Source organism: Stenella coeruleoalba (assembly GCF_951394435.1).
Source record: "Stenella coeruleoalba genome assembly, chromosome: 14".
NCBI classification, from domain to species: domain Eukaryota; kingdom Metazoa; phylum Chordata; class Mammalia; order Artiodactyla; family Delphinidae; genus Stenella; species Stenella coeruleoalba.
The window spans coordinates 13,351,943-13,365,568 of NC_137160.1; the positions used below are offsets into that span (position 1 = coordinate 13,351,943).

Consider the following 13,626-nt stretch of genomic DNA (forward strand, 5'->3'; position numbering starts at 1 on the left):
AAATGGTGGAGTAAGGATTCAAACCCACATCTGTCTGAGATCAAAGTCCACACACTTCTCTGAAAATATGAAGCTAAAAGGGAAAGAACTGTTACAAGCTTTTTTGGCATAGTTCCCAAATCATGTGAGAGACGAGAGAGTGATGTCATGAGGGTGGTATATATTTGACAGGAATTTCAACTATAGAATGACCTGATTTAGTGTGTGCTTTAGAAGACAGTGCAGAAAATGAACCAGAAGGAGGAAACAGACAGGGAGGCCTGGCAGAAGCTATTTCTAATCATCCACTGACAGAGAACTCTTGTCTTCCTTATTTTAGCTTCTCCCCCTCCTTTTAGCTGCCATCACCACAGGAAACCTCAAAGATACTGAAGTGTTACAATATACTCATAAACATGGTTTTTTCCCATGTCACTTTCCCCCCAAAGACAGCTCAGTTAATTAATTCAATGAGTGGGCCAGATGATTTTAGAGTCAAAATGCAACTATATTTCCTTATCAATATTAAATCTCTCTAAACAAATAGCTAGTTTAAAAATGTACTCCATTAAGAAAATGGATATATTCTGGTTATTTATGTTGCATCACAACTGAAGGTACTAACATTTGAATAAAATTTAAATTAAACAAATCTTATTTGTAGGGTCAGCTGTCAACATATGTGTTAGAAACAGACACGGACAAACACTTTCCTAGAGGTCTGTGAGCTTTTATTCTTTTTTTTAAAATCTTTACTATTAGTGGTGAAGGTAAATGTAACACAGAAAAGTTACCAATGAACCAGCACAAGGGACATTTCTCAGTCAAATGAACACAAAATCTTTCACTTAAAAATAAAAGAACCTTAAAATAATGGTGGGTAGATGGAGACCACACAAATCGAGTACAACGAAAATCTGAGGGTCTGAATTCCCCTGAAGTCCCATAAAACTCCACAAAGGACAGTCATTAAAACATGAAAAAGTCAACAAGATTTCTATAAGTGACTTTACACAAGAACGGGTACAGGCTTCCACGAGGGTGGAAAGACCCCGCAGGTCCTGCAGCCCCTGCTCTGGAGCAGGGATTGGCTGAGAAGGAAACAATCGAGGAGACTGCTGCTACCAGGGGAAGGAAGAGGTGCCAGAGTGTCACTGTAGCAAAGGAGAAATTTACCTCCGTGGCCGAATCAAATTTCCTGCATTAAACAATTCTGAAGTATTAATGGAGTTAATTCAGAAATCACTATTCTCATCAATGCAGGAAAAAAAGTGTTATCAGGCTTTGACACAACAGTCTAATACCTCCTGCAATAGGTACCCTGCTAAATATATTTAGGTGACGTGTATTTGAAAGAAAAACACCCTTACCTTTCACAGAACCACCGTGGGTGTGCTGAGGAGCGGAGATTCGAATACCATTTATTCTACTATTCAATCTGTTGTCAGTTTTCTTAATTTTCTCCCTAAGCCGAAAGTATACATGTTACCCACATTGTTTATGAGTCCCTAGAGAACAACACTAAGTACAGTATTAATAAAATTCCCCTCAAATTTTTTTATAATTAAAAAAAAATGTTTAGTAAGGTACAATGTAAATCCAAGATTCATCCTTTAGTTTACAGGGCTGAGAATTTTGCCCCTCCAAACTGAATATAATATTTGACAATAGCTTTATTTTTATCACCTGCATGTGTTGATTATTTAGAACTGAAAAAATTAAGTCCAGAGTAAAAATATAAAGAAAACTAATGGAAAAATACTATTTATACTACATAAATTAAACATGCCCATTATCAAATGTTGTCTCCTCTTACCAATTTCTGTTACTGGAAAGATTAAATTGCACCTACTTTTCTATTTGTGACTTTCCTTTTTTCTTATTTATTGAAGATAAACTTCGTTTTTCAGTTGAATGCTAGGGAAAAGAATAAAAAAAAAATCCGACTAAAGCGAGACCATACTCGTGTAGGTATCCTCTTATTCTGATAAAAAACATTAAAATAATGCAGTCCCAGTTGTATATTCTAACACATTTTTATTTCCAACCTCTTTTTTGAAGTTACCTACTTGACTCACTAAAATCTGCATATTCTGACAAATACTTAATATTAATTATGAGTATAATATTTATTTCGTAGTTTGCTTTTAAAATGGATGTGTATTTTTTCTTCTCATCACAAAATAAAGCACAATCAAGTAACCGGTGTTTGCTATACGTTTACTAATATTCTCGTAAAGTTCAGGTTGGTAAAACTGCAACACACAATTGCGTCAACTCTAAGAATAAAAGGTGCTAGCGCTGAAGTACAGGGGGAAAAAGTATAATCACATAGACCTAAAACTCGGCCATTAAGTAAGCATGACTCCGATAACACACAATTCCTCAAAGTATGCTTTAATGCTTTAGTTCGTAAAAACACATTCCAGGAAAGGTTAACATTTGGATCTGAGTGTTGGCCAGTAATAAAAATCAATTTTCTAGAGAGAAGGTGGCTCTCTCCATAGCTGTACCAGTATCTCTCATGTATCTGTGGTGCCATGTTACCTAAACACACTTGAGAGCATTCTGTTCTCTGATTACACCAACTCCTAAAACCAAGTATTTCCTAAGTACATTCAGGATTTGCTGGTAAACTGGCCCAACAACTCATGAGGGAAGGTCCGTTTCAAAATTCACATCACCAATAAATAGCAAGACAGTGACTGAAATGTGAATAATTCAAAAGCAAAAAACCTGGCATAACAATGCATCCCTAGTGAAACATTTTAGGCATCACAATAAAATGTACTAATATTTTTGAGCAATAAAAGTAATACAGGGCTTCCCTCGTTGGCGCAGTGGTTAAGAATCTGCCTGCCAGTGCAGGGGACACGTTCAAGCACTGGTCCAGGAAGATCCCACATGCCATGGAGCAGCTAAGCCCACGTGCCACAACTACTGAATCTGCGCTCTAGAACCCGCGAGCCACGACTGAGCACGCGTGCCACGACTACTGAAGCCCATACGCCTAGAGCCCGAGCTCTGCAACAAGAGAAGCCACCACAACGAGAAACCCGCGCACCGCAACGAAGAGTAGCCCCCGCTTGCCTCAGCTAGAGAAAGCCCGCACGCAGCAACGAAGAGCCAACGCAGCCAAAAATTAATTAATTAATTAAATTAAAAAAAAAAAAAAAACCAAAGTAATACATATACACTTCTTCAGGTCACAGAGGAGCTTAGATCATGTACACCAATTAACTTTGAAATCTTACATTCAAACATTCCTTCATTTCTTCTTACCAGATACACTATCTGACATAATAATGCTTAAAGAACTCGACTCTCATGCAGTGACAATGCTTGAACAGTATGGCACGAAGACAAAACAAAGCCCCCGTACCTGGTCAGCTAAGGCCACACAGTGCTCCGGGTGCTGAATGGTGGTGCAGGTTTGCTTCCTCCAATCCATGATTCCATTCTGTTCAGAATACTGCATGGTGAGCCCATCCAACGGAGAACAACTTGTACCAATAGTGCTATCAAAAGAAGAGTTCACGCAAGTATGAAACTCTGTCTTCAATCAGCTAACCTTCTCATCTCATAATGAAGAAGCTATACTAATCCTTTCTTCAGTATATTAGTTTTTTATAGAATGCCTAGCAACAGCTCTAAGGAAAAAAGTCTACTATAAGAATAAACCAGTTCATACCTCTCTTACCTATTTAATAATTAATACCTGCCTCTGAGGAGGGTGACAACAGAGGCACAGTCTGTCTTTAGACTCATCCTGCACCACGCACAGCTGGGGTTACTCCAATCTCAAGAGAACCACTATGTACTGTGTGTGTCTAAGGCAAGTGAAGGGACAGGATAATGTGACTGAAAACCAAGAGAAACACACAACAGAAACAGACTCAGAGAGAATCCAGAGAATGAAGTGATTGGACACGGACTCTGAATTAACAGTGTTTCACATCGGTCAAGGACTACAAGACGACGGAATTTTGGAAGAATACTGGAATATATAAAAAAAGAACCAAATTTAAATTCTAGAACTGTACAATAAACTGAAATTAAGAACTCAATGGATGGAAACAGATGAAAAAAATCACCGAAGAGGAAATTTGATCATGAGAAAATAGACTGGAACACAGAGGAAAAAAATGTGGAAAACAAAAAAAATTTGAGAGAACACCTAGGACATGGTGAAAAGTCTAACCTGTAAGCATCCCGAGCCTCAAAAGAGGGAACAAGAGAACAGGCAGACGCAATATGTGAAGAGAGAATGGCCTGGGCTTCTCTAAAACAGAACTGTATCAAACTTCAGACTTAGGAAGCAGAACTCATTCAAAGAAAGCTACAAATATATCATAGGAAACTGCTGAAAACCAGACAATGGGAAAATTCAAAAACGCAGTCAGTTTGGAAAAGCACACTAACTTTCAAAGAGCAGCAATAAGATTGAAGAACAGTGTCCACTGTCCACAGTACCCACTGTCCACTGTTGCCCCTAAAAGCAGAATCTGGGGATGACACAGTTGATGTGGGAGGTGATCCAGAAGTGGGAGCAAGGAGTGGGGAGAACGAAACAGGAAAGGAGGAAAAACCAGCGTGTGGGTCCATTAGTGAGGCTGCCGCTATGAGCGACAGAGGCTCAAACCAGCTGGGACCTCCCAGAATTATCTCCCCAAAGGGCAGGAAGCGGGAGCTCCCCACCAGTTGAGGGCTGACCCCTGGGGCAAATTAACGTGCAGCTCTGAACTGGGCTGGTTCAAGGGCTAAGCAGGCTCACAGAATCAGCGCGGGCCCTGAGGCAGGAGGCGGACAGTCACGAGGCAGGGCCTGCGGAGGGACGGTCGCAGTGTGAGGGGGGTTAGAAGTCACGTAAATGATTTTATGTGGCTTGCAGCAGAAATCAAACTGGGCTGAGAGGATATGATGTGAAGGACCAAGGGCACTAGACCGGAGACAGCGACACTGGAGCTTCCGAGCACTCACAGAAAGTAACTGCTAGCCTGGAGCCCTATGTCATATGAGCAAAAATGTCTTTCAAAACTGAAGGCAAAATAGACATTTTTTCCAGATAAAAACAAAGTGATTTCATTACTGGCAGATATGATGACAGGGAATTCTCAAGTGTTCCTCAGTTAGCAGGATGCTCAGGCACACTGGAAGGAATGAAGAACAGTGGAATGGTAGAAACCTAAATGATTAATGCAAAAAGGTTTCATGAGGTTTAAAACAGAATTAAGATGCATGACAGCTACAGTTTATAAGCTGGGACGAGGTAAGTGAAGTTACAGTGATCCAAGGTCCTCACGTGGGAAATGGTACAAGCACAAATATCAGACCTTCCTAAGTCAAAGATGTAGAATAAAACCTCTAGGTAACCATCAGAAGAATCGAAAAACAACGTATGGAAAACTATCAAGGCTAATAGAAGAGAAAAACAGAATTTTAAAAAAACGCCCAAAAGCAAGAAAGGAGAGAAAGGAAAACACAGAAAAGGTGAGACAAATAACAAGCGAACAGTAAACCGGCAGAATTATAGCCAAATACACCAGAAAGTAAATGTGATGCTGATTTAAAAACACACAAAGTCATTCATGTTTTAGGAACTAGATACCTACTTCACAAGGGGATTTTTCCCGGTATGTTTCTTGTGGATTATGGTGTGCTGTAATACATCTAGAGTGGAGGAAAAAAACAATTTATTATACTATATGCTTCTACAAAATCCAAAAGGAAGACGCAACTAATGTATGTAACCATAACAGTGTTGACAGACCACGTAGAGCACTTCCAAGCATTTTTCACAGAAAATTCCTTAAAGAAACAATTTTTCAAAGGCACAGTAATTTCCTTAAATATCCTCTCAAATATGTTCCACCTAATAGCAAAATCAATTTTGTCCAAGACTACGAAATTTGACATGAGCATTATGCTGCAAAACCACACATTCAATTTCAGGCTCTTTTTTAATCATTAGAAAAAAAAAGAAGTGTCTCAAATATCAAAACACCACGTTAATAAAACCAACACCCATGTACCCACCTCCCAGGTATCTCTGTATTTGCCTCTTTTTATTAGGAAAGGAAATATCCCAGAAACAACCGAAGGCCTCCCTCCATTCCATTCGGCTCCCTCCCTCTACGGAGGTTAACTAGTTGAAATAATCTAGTGCATGTTTTTATTTTAACTACCCCTGTGTGTATTCAAACACACAGTGGTGCTACATGTTTGAATATACTATAAATACGCTTTATTTTAATTGCCACCTAGCATGAATGTACCACAATCTATTTATAACTTTATTAACATTTGAAACATTTGGGTTAACATCCAAGTACTTGCTGTTACCCATAAGCTGCTGGGAGAGCCTGAATCCCTGGCCCCTGAACACACGGACGACAATTTTCATAGAAGCAGAACTGCTGGGTAGGAGCATTAATCACCTCCAACTTCACGAGAGTGTCAAATTTTTGTCCAAAATAGTTGTACCAAGAGTTGTACCAATTTAAATTCCCATCAACAGTAGATGAGGATTCCCATTACTTCATATCTTTGATAATGTCAGACTTGAAAATGGTTTGCCAATCTGATGAGTGTGAACTAATCTCTCATTGTTTTTTTGTTTCTTAATTATTTTATTTATTTATTTTTGGCCGCATTGGGTCTTCGTTGCTGCGCGCGGGCTTTCTTTAGTTGCGGCGAGCGGGGGGCTACTCTTCGTTGCGTGCACGGGCTTCTCATTGCGGTGGCTTCTCTTGTTGCAGAGCATGGGCTCTAGGCACACGGGCTTCAGTAGTTGTGGCACACAGGCTCAGTGGTTGTGGCTCGCGGGCTCTAGAGCACAGGCTCAGTAGTTGTGGTGCACGGGCTTAGCTGCTCCGTGGCATGTGGGGTCTTCGTGGACCAGGGCTCGAACCCGTGTCCCCTGCATTGGCAGGCAGATTCTTAACCACTGCGCCACCAGCGAAGCCCCTCTCATTGTTTGTTTGTTTTTTCTTTTTTCTCATTGTTTTTAGTTTGCATTTTCTGGACTACTCGTGAGGCTGAACCATTCAAGTTTCTTCTGTGAGAACTGCCTATGTTTATCTTTCCCCATATTGTTGACCAGACTGATTTTCTCAATGATTTTTAGAAGAATCTATAGTCTGGACGTATAGTCTTTACACCTGTAAATATCCTGCAAATGTCCTCTGAATGGTAACCTCTTGTCACTTGTTAAGCTTTCATTTAGATTAGAAAGATCTCCACTATGGTCATGCTCTGGCCTGTCAAGAAAGCCTTCTCATCCCAGACTATTAACATTTAAAAATTTAAGTTTTACATTTTACATATTACATTATGTTTATATATGTTGCAAATAATTTGTTATTCATTTGAAATTTTCTGGGCCCAAAGAAGTAGGTATCTAATTATATAACTTTTTTTTTTTGACTGGAAAGCCAGCCAATACCATTTATTGCATATTCTTTCCCCACTTTTCTGTAAGGCCACCTGTCACATTCCAAGTTCCCATATGTCTGTTTCTCAGTTCCTTAACCTGTTCTAACGGTTTGTTTACCTATCCCTGTGACAACATCACGCAGAAGGACTTTATTCCAGTGAATCAGCGTTTACCTTCTTCTTGACTTGAAGCTTCTGAGCTGTCTTCTTTTAAGTGTTCTAATATCTTAGAGGTCTTCAGAGAGGATTGTAAGTTATCTGCGGGAAGTATTAAATACCATTAACTTTTAGGGAAAATTATAATAGTGAGAAAAACAAATATAATAATTACTCTTCTCCCACGGAGGATGAGAGTGGAGAGTTAATGGTAAAGAGAACATGTCTAGTAGTTAAGACTTTGAAGAAAGCTAGAGGACATAGCACAAAACCCTGGACTGGGAGTGGGGACCCTGAAGCATGGAGCCAGCTCTCCCCATAAAAGCCACAGGAGTGAAGCAAGCTGCTTCACGTCTGCCTGCCCCCGTGTGCTCTTGTGCAAAATGAGGAGATGGACTAGATTAGTGCTTCTCAGCTATCTGTGCTGTGTAAGGTTTTTCAGAATCTCCAGTTTGTGTGGATCGCTCCTTTTATGAAAGACAGTATAATGTGGCAACGTCAGATTACTCCCAGCGTCTCCTCTCTGTTCCTGTTCTTCTACCATAGACCAGTGACCAGCAGTCACGGACCAGCACTGACCCATGGAACCCACTCTGATGCACTGGATTACGTCTCCATTAAAATACAGACCAGTAGGCTTCTGGAGGTCAACATTTTAAGTCATTCAGGAGTTTAACATTTGTTCTCTCAGCTGTCAGATATGGAATATTGCTCTCTATTGCGGGGGCAGGGGAAGTTAGAGCTGTCATTTCTTAAAAGAGTAAGTGCAAATGAACTTTGCCAATGGTGTGTTCTTTGGAGAAATAATTTGAACATCCTGACCAGATTGTCCACAATCTCAAAACATGTCCTTTACTTTATTTATTTATTTATTTATTTTTTACGGCACGTGGGCCTCTCACTGCCGTGGCCTCTCCCGTCGCGGAGCACAGGCCCTGGACGCGCAGGCCCAGCAGCCACGGCCCACGGGCCCAGCCGCTCCGCAGCACGCGGGATCCTCCCAGACCGGGGCACGAACCCACGTCCCCTGCATCAGCAGGCAGACTCCCAACCACCACACCACCAGAGAAGCCCTCAAAACATGTCCTTTAATACACTATTTTGATTTCACAACGATCTGATACCTTAAAATCTACCAGCCTCTTTAGCATTGCTCATGTAATTTAGATACTGCCAAACTCTGCAGACGGGTTTTCTGTTATTTATGTGTGTACTACTCACTTGGGTACATTTTCCTAGGCAGCCTGCTAAAATCTGAATTAAAAGCTTAAGTTCATGCTTCAGTGCTTTTTTAGAATTAGACAGATGCTATTTATAGATATTCATTAAAAACCACACTTGGTTCAAGTGGAAAGCACTGACTGTTAAATCTGTTATGACTCTAGAATGATCAGGATTCTCTTTTCAAAAAGCTATTGCCACTATTCAGACATGAATTTAAACATGGAGTTGTTCATCTCGTCTTAGTCATGAAGAGTCATTAATTCTAGTTGCTACTTTTTGTTTAAATTGTTTAAGAGATATATACATACACACAAATGATTAGAAAAACTAAAAGTTAACCCCTATGTTACAATAAATATCCAATCATACTATTTTTTTTTAACCTTTTTTTTCTCCCACTTCGAACTGAGGAAAAATGCATTTTCTTTCCCCTCTAGATACAGGGAGACATGGCTTTGTTGAAAGCAGAAGGAAAGATTTGAAAAACAAGAAAAATACACAGCGACTTGCCACAGTGGCTGTGCTTAAAGTTAGCAGAAATTCTCCTAAAGCACACATCGATGTTACTGGCAAAATATTGTTAAAAAAGGCAGCTAAGATAGACGTGTATAAAACTAAACTCAAGGTAGACCATGATGAATGCTGAAACATGCAGGCAAAACCAAACCACAGGAACATAAGAGAAATCTAGGGAATCCTCACGAGGTGTTATTTCAGTTGGGTCCTGAAACAGGTGTGATTTTAACAGACTGTAACAAAAGATGGGGTGCAGAACGAGCCAAGACCCTGGGACAGGAAAAGGCAGGGAGGGTGTCCTGAGTGGCTGCCAAGCCTGTGAGCCCGAGAGAGGCGAGAGGCGGCTCAAGGGGCTCACGGCAGGGCTTGAATTTCACAGCAAACGTTTAAGGTTCTAAATAGAGGATTAACAAATTGATCCCCGAGACAAGCCCAGGACAGGTTATAGTACAGTAAGAAACTAGAATCTGAGACAAGTGAGGCTTTGCACAGTCTGTGCATGAAAAAAAGACCTAACTAACAATGGGATTGGTGAGGAGGGGTAAAAAGGATGATGTCCTTTGTCTGGCATGACTTGGCCTTTAAATGACTGAATACAAAGAGGAAAAGTGAAAAGAGTAAGGCCAGAGTTTCCAGCCTAAGAGGCCGGGGAGGTCATTATGGGAACAGGGGCACATCATGAGAGGTTATCCATCATGCAAGCAGCACTGCAGCATCTCTACAACCTGTAAGCCAGATCTCCCAAGGAACTTGAGGATCCAGTATGCCCACGAGTTTGAGATACTTGGCCCTTGCCTTGGAATCAGTCTGTTTTGTGACATTAGCTTTTTTTTTTAAATTTTTTACTTTTTACTAGAGTGTAGCTGATTTACAGTGTTGTGTTAGTTTCTGCTGTACAGCAAAGTGAATCAGTCATATATATACATACATACACTCTTTTTTATATTCTTTTTGCATATAGGTCATTACTGTTTTGTCACATTAGCTGTTGTAAGTTATTTTCTTTAAAATTGCAGTGTAAAATTCACTAAAAACTACAAATGTTTCTAATTTTGTATGCCACTATTCCTTGACCTTAACTAAAGTGACAATCCCATACAAGATGGCATGGTAAAGCAAGAAATCCAAGCAAGGAAAAGGCCAAATTTCTACAGAGAAGCAGAGGGACACTTACTGAGGCTGTGTAGAGGGTCTGATGATATGGACTGAAAAAAGCTGTGTACTTTCTGATTCTGTAGAAAAGCTCGTGATGAAGTTGAAAATAGCTGCCTGCATATAAAAAGAAAAGACATTCATTAATTTCATGTACTATAAATCCACGAGATAGTTTAGATTGTAAACAAACCCAGTGGCAGTTTAATTCAGGTATAAAAAACTGTTTTCCTAAGGAAAAGAATATTATTTGCTAATGTATTTCCCATAGGAGGAAATGAATAAAAGACTTATTTACAAGAATCTAATAAACAGGCTTATTTTTAATTTTATATAATCTAGTGGTAATGCTTCAATTCTAACCAACTATGTATTACTTCAGCCTTTTACCCAAGTGGTCCAATAGTCGCCTTTCTGCTCAGAAAAACAACTTCAGTTTCTTTACCCTTCTTCATAGGTGTTACTTTTCATCATTTGGGTGTACCATGAAGGCACCTTCCCACAGTCTGAAAGTAAGAGGTTCGGAAGTTCGGGATGCAGGAGTTCTGGAAACTACGAACGGAACGCAGCGGCCAAGTTAGTTACAAGTATTACTACAGACTAAGGTATGACTGATGATTCACCTCAATATGTATCATACCATAATTCTAAGCTGTTATCTTTAAAAAACAGCTTTCCTCATGCTTTACTAATGTCATTAGAAGATTCCAACTGGAGGTCTTCCCTACAAAAGGGACTCTGCAAAAAGGGGCATAGTTACAGCACAGTCTAATGCAAAGTTTACTTGGGATCTGAGTACCAGCTCAATCGCTTAAAAGCTGAATCACCCTAAACAAGCTATCTGGCCTTTCAGTTCCGATTTCTTCTTAGGGAATATACTAACATTCTTCAAGATTATGACACTCAAATAGTATACGCATATTAAACTGTCACCCTGCTCAACATCCAAACCCCCTTCCATTACTTTTGAACATTTTAAATGCTCATTTAAAAATTTAATTCTTAATGTCTCCCCAAGGTTTTGGACCTATCATTCAGATTAGTTATAAAATCATCAAAATACCATATCAAGAGATGACCCTTATGGACCAAAGTTGCCTTGTGCATTAGACAAAATTGCTTCTTGGTTCTCAAATGTGGAGGTAAATATTCAATAGGAAGACAAAGGGAGGAAATGAAGAGATGGAAGAGAAATTGAGATACAAAGTGTGGAGCTAATCTAAATTTCCAGGTCTGAACACATTACCTAAGGCTGAGGATTAAAATCCAAAGGCATCTACTGCCCAGTTACATTTACAAACCAAATTAACTGGTCAAAAGTACAGGCATATCCAGTATAGGAAAACCACACCTGAGATAAAGGCAGGGGCTTGGCTGGAATCAGACTCAAGTCAGGGTTCATTGCTGCATAACCACAAGATGGCAGTTATACCCAACTAGAACCCAAAGTGGCCATAAACTACTCAAGCAATCAAATAAGAAAAACAGGATTACATTTTTTGTTTGTTTGTTTTTGTGGTACATGGGCCTCTCACTGTTGTGGCCTCTCCTGTTGCGGAGCACAGGCTCCGGACGCGCAGGCTCAGCGGCCACGGCTCACGGGCCCAGCCGCTCCGCGGCATGTGGGATCTTCCCGGACCGGGGCACAAACCCGTGTCCCCTGCATCGGCAGGCGGACTCTCAACCACTGCGCCACCAGGGAAGCCCAGGATTACATTTTGACATAACAGAAGTCATCCAACCCCAAATGTACATTTCAGTGCCATACCTTCATTTTCCTAATTTACAGTGTACTTGGAAGTAAATGCAGTATGTCCTGTACCAATCCAATCTCCACTTCACTTATAAATTCATTACCTACCTCTCGCTTTCATTTCTGCCCCTCCTTTATAATTGCTACATTTCTTAAATGAATTATAGCGATACTAATCTAAAATTCACAAACTGAGAATAAGTGTCCTAAAATCCAATTAATGGTGTTGAGACCACAGGCTAGCCATACAAAAGAATCAAAGATGTTTTTAAAAGGAAGTATTACGAAGAAAACATTTTAAAAATATAATTTTTGAAGAGAAAAAGTCTTTTCAAGCTGGACACAAAACCCTGAACCCGTAAGAGAAAAGACTGATAAATCCAACTACATAAAAATTTAAACCTTCTGCATGGTCAAGAAATGACAAACAGTGCTCCTTTCTTTTATCTAACAAATAACTCTTATAAATTAGTAATCAATAAAAAAGTGAAAGCGACTGAAAAATTCATTCACAGGAAAGTACAAATGGCCACTCAAATACAGATTAAAATGAGATACAGTCTTCCTTTTTGAGAGACTGGCAAAGATGAGAAGCTGAGAGTATTTATGTCTGCTGAGGTGTGGAGGAGATGCAAAAACAAGGCTTCTGAGGGTATAAAGTGCTACTGCCTCCTCAGAAGTAATCTGGAAGTACCGCATATTAAAAAATGCACACTGTACTTCTGACCAAAAATTCCAATTCCAGACATTTCTCTTACAGAGAAGTGTGTTAAGAAACATATATGTGGACAGTCACTGTAATATTCTTGTAGCTTTAAAATATTTAGGAAGAACCAAAACAGCCATAAAATACACTGATTAGTTTAATTATGGTACAACTAAAAATGGAACATTATGTAGCAAATAAAAAATGAGGCAGCAATCTTTTTTACATGTACTGATGCTTTACCATGTCCAATACATTTAATGAAAAGACTAAGTGGCAAAAAAGTGTGCAAAGGAGATTCATTTGCGCAAAGGAAATACACACAAATTCAGGGATGTGTACGTGCACAGAAAATTTTTGGAAAGGTATGTAAGTTTTTAATGAAGGCCACTTCTAGTGAGTAGACTTGAAGAAAGGGATATTAGGGACTTTTCACATTACACCTTCCTTTGCATTCTCCATAAATAGCTTGAATAACATCTTTAGAGTAAAAAGGCTACACACACACACACACACACACACACACACACACACACACACACACACACGAGATCATATGAGGAGAATCCTAAAAGGTATAACAAGGAGTCCAACACATACTTCTTAATTGTGGTGCTGGCCAAGAGCCAAATTTCTGAAAGGGGCTCCTTGTGGAAGTATTTTTTTTCAGTCTGAAAACCTCAAACTTACAAAGTTGCAAATAAAG

At 39.7% G+C, this 13,626-nt stretch overlaps 1 protein-coding gene across 2 annotated transcripts in view; it reads right to left on the reverse strand.

Annotated features, from left to right (window-relative positions):
- Positions 1-13,626, reverse strand: part of ZCCHC2 (zinc finger CCHC-type containing 2) — a 52,994-nt gene that overhangs the window by 14,992 nt on the left and 24,376 nt on the right. For both annotated transcript variants that reach the window (XM_079942092.1, XM_079942091.1), the window contains exons 6-11: positions 10,484-10,578; positions 7,588-7,671; positions 5,592-5,649; positions 3,362-3,497; positions 1,832-1,896; positions 1,350-1,444 (exon numbers count right to left, since the gene is read on the reverse strand). In XM_079942092.1, the coding sequence (XP_079798218.1) occupies positions 1,350-1,444; positions 1,832-1,896; positions 3,362-3,497; positions 5,592-5,649; positions 7,588-7,671; positions 10,484-10,578 (533 nt within the window). The remainder of the gene's footprint in view (positions 1-1,349; positions 1,445-1,831; positions 1,897-3,361; positions 3,498-5,591; positions 5,650-7,587; positions 7,672-10,483; positions 10,579-13,626) is intronic.